Below are 8,904 nucleotides of genomic sequence, written 5' to 3'. Positions count from 1 at the left end.
TTGTGCCAGAGTCCCAAGTCCTCTGTTTTGGAAAGTAGATGCATTCTCCTTTTCTTAGAAGGGGAATGTGTCTGTATGCATTCCCTCCCCTTCCTCTAATACCAAAGGTCCTGTTCAGAATTTAACAGGACCAACCAAAAACCTTGCTAATGACTCCCTGTTGGCCAAGACAGCACTAGTTCCCCCTCCTTCTACATTTAGCCAAGGGCCATCACCACAAGTTACCTCCAGAGTGGACCTACTCGCACAGAACAAAGGATCCCCTAATACACCCACACCTGTCAATGCTACAGCTGACACTGTGGGTGAGAGGATTCTAATCCCCTTCAGACAGCTATTCTCAAAGGACATACTTAGGGTTTTGCAGGAGGCCGGAAAACCCAATACCAAAAACATTTTGCATTTCCAAGTGGAAAAGATTTTCACTCTGATGTTTCTAAGAACCAAGACCCACCGACAGTGGGAATACCAGTGGTTCTGTCTTTCTTGTGTGAATTGCTCTTTGCTGGCTTGGCTTATCTTCTGTCAAATCACACATCAACTGTTTCTGCTTGTCTGCCTCTTTCCTTGGGTCCTTAATTTTGTTCTAGAAAACCTGACCCTGCCCCCCTTTGAGCCTGTGGCTTGGGCCTCCCTCAAGCATTGCCCTTGGAAAACTGTTTTACTAGTGGTCTTAACCTCAGCCAGAGGGGTGTCGGAGCTACAAGTCCTTATGGCTGTGCCCCCCCCTTTCTTGGTATTTCATAAGGATAGGGTATCCTTGAGAACAAGTTTGTCTTTTATGCCAAAAGTGGTTAATGAGTTATCCCTTAACCAGTCCATTCAATTACCCAACTTCTTCCCTTCTCCCCAAAACCACAGTGAGAAGATACTAAACTCCTTAGCTGTACTGACAACTTAGGTGTTACCTGGACAAGACTAAAGCTATCAGGAAATCCAAACAGCTGTTTGTGAACTTTTAAACCCTGGGCTCTGGGTTTACCCATTTCCAAACACTGTTTCTTCTTGGATTTTAAATATTTGCCTTTGTCACACCTTCCATAGAAAGAGCATCTATTCACCCATGAAGGCCCACTCTACCAGGGCGTGGCTTCCTCTAAGTCATTCTTCAAGGGCTTAGATAACAGCTCCATCCTAATAGCAGCCACATGGTCTTCTATTCATACCTTTACCAAACACTACAAACTGGATTTTCTCTCCAGATCCGGATTTGCTAAAGCCATTTTATATGGCTTCATTGAGAGTTCCTCTGCTCCTTCCTCCTCAAGCTTTGGCACACCCCTCAGTTTGAGTATTGCAGCAAGTGAATAGGAGGACATAGAATAGTTGTGTAAAAATCTTACCATAACCATAGACGTTCTCTCCACTGCTGCAATATTCTCTCCTGTCCTCCTTCCCCACTGGTCTATTTTGCTTGGATGTACTGTCCTTTTATATCCTTAGTCTAGCATTCATCCTGGAGCATTCAGTTCTGAGGATGGTGTTTGCATATGTCGCTTTTATGGCCTACAATGCCCTACAGTAGTATAACAGTTTTGTATACTGGCTGATGTCTGGTCGTCTTCAAGCGTATCCCTCTATGGTTCTCCCTGAACCTACAAGCATGGTCCTGAAGGTCAGTTTTTTCCAGGGAGCTCAGTTGGACACCAACAAGGACATCTTTATCTTACCAGTGACACAGCACTTCATTTGAAATCTAAAGGAATTCTAATGGGCCAGTGACTGGGCTTATCCTTTTTACCAGTCAGCCTTCTTGAAACAAACACTAAAACCAGCTACACTGATAAAAAAGCTTTGACAACAGCTTTTCCCCATCAGGCTATGAACCAGCTGATGGCAAAAAGAAAATGCTGCCAGCACTACACTTGGAAAGACTTTTTTGACTATTTGCTCCTCTCTTCCTAGTGGGAAAGAGAGGTATACTTGTGCACTTTTCCTAAATTCACACTCACTCCAGGTAAAACCATAGCTGAAAGTGTAGCTGCACAGTGGCAAGGATTCTATGATGTCCTTCTGTTCTCATGTTGCAGTATTCTTAACTGGGTTAGCCTCTGCCTAGCAACCGGAACATCCTGCCAGTATACAAAAGCTTTAGTCACTACAAGGTACGTGGGACATCTTATGTTGGCCGTAGGCAATGTGGGCCATAAAAGTGACATCTGCACGTACCTTCCTCAGAACCGAGTGCCCCAGTCAGACCCCAGTCCCAGGATAGCTGTACAAGTCCCTAATCATCCAGCAAAGTCCAAATTTTCTTTTGAATAGGTGGTAGGAGAGTAGGATAGAATACTGCAACATGGAAGAGAAGGACATCTATGGTTATGTTAAGATTTTACACAACTATTCTGTGTCCTTCTACTCTCGTGTTGGAGTATGGATGAGTGCCATAGATCAAGGGGAAGAGGAGGATGGTTTGGAACAATTTTCCAAAAATCCCTGCGGGATTGCCCTAGCAAACCCTGCTGTAGCTCTGGAGAGCATATCCAGTTTGTAATGTTTTGTGACTGTATGGACAGATGTCCAGGTTGCTGCTTCTAGAATAGAGGCAGTGTCCAACGCCTTGAAAAAGGCTCCAGAGGAGGCCATGGCCCTAGTAGAATGGACTTTGTTGGAGTCTGTTTTCCATGGTAGGCATAGCAAAAGGGAATGTCTTTGGAAATCCATGTAAAAACAGTCTGTTTAGTCACAGCTTTTAGGGTGAAAGGAGACAAACAGCTGCTCTGATCTTGTAATAGATTTAGTCTTGTCAATGTAGAATCTGAGTTGACTTTGTACATCAATGGGAATGTAGGACTTGACTCTCTGTTATTCTGGGGCTGCAGGAAGAAAGTGGGAAGGTGGTTACATTGGTTGAGGGCTAACTTATTGACCACCTTAGGCATAAAGGATGGGTTAGTCTGACCAACAATATCGGGAACTCTGAGACTGTGCTGGCTGAAGTTAAGGCCATCAAAAGCACAGTTTTCCAAGTACAATACTTTAGAGAGGCTATAGCTGCTGGCTTAAATAGGGCAATGGTGAGCTTGTCTAACACACAGTTCAGGTCCCAGGGCAGTGGAACTGGCCTCCTGGGTGGTCTGAGGTGTAGAACTCCTTTTATAAATAACTTCAGTTGAAGCTTAGAAGCAAGTGGTGGTTCTAAAGTCAGACATACAGAAGTAGCAGCAAGGTGGGCCTTTGCAGAGGAATATGCCAACCCTGCGTGCAACAGTTCACACAGATAAGACAGCATCAGAGGGACATGGACCTAGCTTTCTTTTTAGAAACCAAATGGAGAATCTTTTACACTTGGACAGATAGGATCTCCTAGTATTGGGTTTTCTGGCCTCCTGCAGGACATTTAGCACATCCTCAGAATAACTGTCTGAAAGGGATCAATCACCCACAGGGTTAGGTTCAGAAATTCCAGGTGGGGGATGGCTCAGGGATCCCTTGTCCTGTGTGAGTAGGCCTACTCTGTGAGGTAACTTGTGATGATTGCCCCTGGCTAAATGCAGAAGGAGGGGGAACCAGTGCTGTCTTGGCCAAAAAGGAGTCCTCAGCAAGAGTGTTGGTTTGTCCTGTTGAATTTTCATCTGGACTTTCTGTAGGAGTGGGAAGGGGGGAAGTGTACAAAAACATCCCCACCCAAGAGATAGAAAAGGTGTCCATTGCCCTCACTAGGGGGCTGGGGAGCCCTGATACAGAACTGTGAAAGCTGCCTGTTCAGAGTGGAGGAAAACAGGTCTATTTGTGGTGTACCCCACCTGTGGTCTATGTCCAGAAACACATCCCTGTGTAGCATCCATTCATGGGATTTATGACATGGATCTGCTTAGGGTGTCTGCCTGCATGTTCTGTGCTGAGGGTATATAGATGGCCTGCAGAGTTGCTCCATGCTGGACCGCCATTTCCCAGGCCTGGAGTGCAAGTCTGCATAGTACGTAAGATTGTGTTTACCCCTGTTTGTTCACATACCACAGAACTGTATTTTTTTCTGTGAACAGTTTGAGGTCCTTGCTTCAGGACATGTTGGAAGGTCTTGAGAGCAAAGACAAGAGCCCTCATTTCTCTGATGTTGATGTCCATGTGCCTTGCGCCTTCAAGCTGCCTGTAGAAGCTCCCCACCCCAGGTCTGAATCATCTGTGTACATTTCCTAGGGGCTAGGGGTTGCAAGGGAAGCCCTGGATTGCAAGAGACTTGATCCACCCACCAAAGGATCTCCTTCCCTAATCATGGCAGGAAGGGAATGGTGTGGTCCCAGCAGATGGGAATGTTGGGTCCATGTGGACCTCTGATGCCTCTAAGCTTTCTTATGTGGAGCCTTGCCAGTGGTAACAAGGGGATTGTGGAGACCATGTACCCTAAGAGTGTGAGGTATTCTGTTGCTGTCATTGCAGGAACGTGCATGACAAACAGCAGGTATTCCTTTAGACTGCACACCTTGTTGGGTGGGAGAAATGCCATCATAATGTCTGTTCTGATTCTGCACCCCAGGAAGACCTGGTCCTGGGAGGGGGTTTAGGCTGGATTTGGGGGAGTTGATTGTGAAGCCCAGAAATTTTATTATTGTTTTTTTTTTTTTTTTTTTATTTTAATATTTGTTTCCAGAGCTAGATTGGTTTTTGCTAGGGCCATCTTTCATGGCTTCCTAGAGGGCTGTGCTGGTCCTTTTTTCTCCCTGTCTTCTTCCTGTCTTCTTCCTGAGCTTTGTCACTCTCCCTATTGTAATGAATACTGCAACAGTGAAATGGAAGGACATAGTACAGTTGTGTAAAAACTTACCATAACAGTAGATGTCCTTTTCACTGAGTAGTCACTCCCTCCCTGTGCCCCCTGGTCGATTTCTCTTCTGAATGTACTGATTACCTATGTAATCCTTGGACAGGTGCTCCTACTGGGTCTCTCAGTTCTGAGACTGGTGTGTCCGGATGTCACTTTATGCCCAGTGTTACATGAGGAGCATCCGTGTGATGTATGACATACCTTAAAGCAACCTAAAGGCTTTGGTATACCAGACAGACGTTGGGCTGCCCTTGGCAGGGGATCACTATTGTAATAAATACTGAAACAGTGAAGAGGACATCTGCCATTATGGTAATATTTTGCACAACTATACTTTCTCGCAGCCCACTTGGAGTCCTCAGACATGGTTCCTTCCGCTTCCCATCTTTCTTCTGCTTTGTCTGCTGTCTGGCCCAAGAAACGCAAGGACAAAGGAAATTAATCCATGGATATAGGTGAACCTTCAGTCCCGGCTTTAAAGTTGCTCAGTGACTTGGGTAAGGCACCCTTGCATCCCCCCCCCCCCCAACCACAACTAGGTCTAAGCCCTCTTGTGAAACCCTTTAGGAGACTGCCATGGCAGCAGGCCAGTTGGATTTGGCTACTCCACTGCCCTTGTCATTCAGTTCCAAAGCAAGCCTACAGTCTTTGGCTTCTTACACTCGAGTGTTGGTTACTGAGGTGAATAAGTCATCTTCGTTGTTGTCTTTGGCTGTCTGATATGTTCAAACTTCAAGAACACAGACCAAGGTCATGTTTGGCTGACTGTGTCGCAAGTCTTTTCTTTGTAAACAGATGAGTAAGAGTCCAGTCAACTTGCCTCACTCAACTAGCTGGTCCTTGGCAGTTTTAGCCCAGGTTGAAGCACAGGACCTTCTGAGGATAACCCAGGAATTCATGGCTTTTATGAAATCTAGAGAGCCTAGTCAAGCACAGCTGCTTACCCCGGAATATTCTCCCATCAAAAGGAGGGATATCTTCTTTTGAGAAGATAGATTCTTCAGGAACTGAAGATGAAGAATTGTTTTTTTCTGAGCACCTTCACCCTCAGTCCTACACAGACTCTGATTTAAATGATTCATTCTCTGCTGCTCCCCCCCCCCCCAAGGATTTTTGCTTCAGGGATACTCTGCTCTTTCAGACACAAACTCATAGAGAACTCCTACGCCTACCATTCCCTATTCCCCAGACCACTGGCTATTCCTCCAGTGCGCGTAGTGCTGGATGATGTCTGACATCTCTCTGCACCCAAACTCTCTGCCACCTGACCTCCAAGGAAGCCAGATAGTTTGTCGAGTGCTTGACACTCACAAGCTTCAATACATAAAAATCCACAAGCTTATGTTTTAGTTGTATCTACTGAATTTTCCAAGGGTGTCCCCAAGGGTGCAGCTAGACGACCTTTGTCAAATGACAGGGAAAGTAGACTGCTGGATAGACTTGGGGGGAAGGCATATACTTCTGCTAGTCTCTCTGTGAGGATGCTTGATTGCTAATTTCACATGACCAGCTTTATCTGCAAGGCCATGGAACGAATCATTGTGGAACTTAAAGATATAGCAAATTTCCAAGGGCTCAACCCCACCCAGTTTGGCTTTAAGGGGAGATCATGCCTTTTAAACTTGGACTCCTTTGAGTCACCAAAGCCCTAGATGAGGGCAGATCTGTACATGAGGGCAGATCTTTACATACGGCCTATCTTGACTTAGCCAAGGCTTTTGACATAATCCCCACTCAGCGTCATTGGTAAACTCACCGAGCTGAGAATCAATGCATATATTGTCAGGTGGGTTGCAAACTGGTTCACTGATAGAACTCGTATGGTCAAAATAGGGGACTCTACCACCACCACCAGCAAACCCATAACCAGTGCTGTTCAACGAGGATCTGTTCTGGAGCCCCTACTGTTCGGAATCTACTTCTCTGAAGTAAAGGCTAAAATTAAAGGACTTTGGCTGACAGTTTGTTGATGACTGCAAACTGGGAGAGATCATTGAAACCCCTAGCAATGTCCGCATCTGCAATAAAGTCTTATGCAGACTAATGACTGGTGCCAAAGTCATGGTCTTAAACTTCATGCAAAAAAAAAAATGCATTATCATCCCCTTCAGCAAGGGTGATGTCACTGCAAACTAACACATCAATAACAGTACCCTAAACACACAGTCAGTGGTGAGAGATCTGGGCACACAGGTCGACATTAACCTTAACTTCGATCACCATGTTTCCACAGTGTTAAGAAGAGCATTTTATATTGCTCATCTCATAAGTAAGGGCATTGCCTCTAGAAAAGAAGAGGTTATAACCTCCCTCTACTCTTCCCTCATCAGGCCAATAATAGAGTACAACGCTCCCTTTGATATGTTCCTTTCCAAACACCTACAGCAACTGGAGAGATCACAAAGGTTCCTTACAAAGAAAATTTATTGTCTTCAAGATCTGCCTTATATGGACAGACTGAAATCATTGTCACTTTAATCTGTCTTTCAACTCTTTCCTCAAGTTTTGAACACAGGCTTAAACCCAGACAGACAAACTGTGGAGTCTCTGTGATGTTTGATGCAACAATTACATTCTTACTATAACATTTCTGTGGGAATACCCCCTCAGAGGGCCACAGATGGCCTTTTACTATCTTCTTGTATTTGGATTGCGTAATCATTCAGTAACTGCTTTTGGACCGCCCTACAAGTTGAACAAATGTATAAACAGTGAAATTTGTTAGCTTAATTAATCAAGTGAAATAGTATGAACATGTTTGGTGTTTTTAGTCAGACTGGATTTTAGTTTTTGAAAATAATTCTGTATTTGATGAAATCGGTTGCTTACTAGTTCCAGCAGTATTGTAAACTGATGTTTTTATTCTTCCTTAATGGTGTAGCTGGCATTTACAGAATGGATTGAGCCACCTAAACGAGAACGAAAAGCAAACTATGCAGTTGATGCCTACTTCCGAGAAGCACTTCGTGTCAGTGAGCCTAAAGCACCTAAGGTGGGTCTTTCATTCTGTTAGTGTCTGTTGACTAGATGAAGTCTCCACTGCTTAAGTGTTAAGGCAGGTTTATCTTTGAAATATAACTGAGGTGATTCCACATTGTAGTTCCTGCCAAAATGCAGTCTGTCTCTCTCCATCTCGCTCTCTCTCTCTCCCTCATGTCTGTTTTCATTTGAGAACCTTGGTAGAACATTTGATTCCAATGGACCAATTTCAGGCTCATTCCAGGAAAGTACAATAGACAGAAGATAAATTTGACCTTGAATAGAGATGAATAGTGAAGTACATTACACAACCATTAACTTGCTTAATCCAACTGTAAGTAAAAGAACAACTATAAACAAAGCTGCTGGCATTTAAATTGTAAGATGTTGCATAACTGGTTAAAAATGCAGCATACACAGATAAATACTCATGGTGGGATCATCAGAAAATGGAAGGAGACAATTATGTAAAAATAAATGGACTTTGTGGAAGCAATGTGTACAAAATAATGCTGAGGAGAGGAGGAGGAGTGAGGTGTAAAGGAATGCAAGTACTGAGCAATTTATGTAACGGGAGTCTATTGCAATTATTAAAAAGAAAGTATGCCACATGAAAATAACAATGAAAAATGTTACAATTTATTTTTTCTAGTAATGTATATATACACGAAGTATGATTTCATAAAGAAGTTTAGTTAACGGTCTATGCTGCATTTTTAATTAGTGTTTACAACAGGGTGTACATGGGTAAGGGAAAAATTAAGTGTGGAAGGAAGGTGGGAAGAATTACAAAGGAGTGGAGTAACATGCATATGTGTGTAGACACAAACACATGCATTTGAGCAATGCTATCCAAAGGAGTGGAGTAACATGCGTATGTGTGTAGACACAAACACATGCATTTGAGCAATGCTAACCAACATCACATACAATGTCAGGAATACATTAAATACATTGAATCATCAAGGTAATCTTATACAGTTAGCACATTTAAGAGTATTGGTATTTCAATAGCAACATTTCAAGGCTATCCCAACCACTAAAAGTCTTAGTATGATTTATAAATCTTATTCTTCTCACTTCTTTTTTTTCAGTTTTACATAGTATTACGTTAAAACGTAAAAATTCATTAAATGTAGGAACTGAAATTGATTTCCAAT

The 8,904-nt window shown here is 43.4% G+C and overlaps 1 protein-coding gene across 1 annotated transcript in view; it reads left to right on the top strand.

Annotated features, from left to right (window-relative positions):
- LOC122794851 (SWI/SNF-related matrix-associated actin-dependent regulator of chromatin subfamily A member 5-like) overlaps window positions 1–8,904 on the top strand; it is a 1,390,680-nt gene that overhangs the window by 885,683 nt on the left and 496,093 nt on the right. Inside the window, exon 17 of the mRNA XM_044063455.1 lies at window positions 7,647–7,757. Coding sequence (XP_043919390.1) covers window positions 7,647–7,757 — 111 coding nt within the window. The remainder of the gene's footprint in view (window positions 1–7,646; window positions 7,758–8,904) is intronic.

The sequence above is a fragment of the Protopterus annectens genome, chromosome 2.part1 (assembly GCF_019279795.1).
Source record: "Protopterus annectens isolate FY-2018-M chromosome 2.part1, PAN1.0, whole genome shotgun sequence".
In the NCBI taxonomy this organism is placed as follows: Eukaryota; Metazoa; Chordata; order Ceratodontiformes; family Protopteridae; genus Protopterus; species Protopterus annectens.
This window is presented reverse-complemented; position numbering and strand designations above follow the sequence as displayed.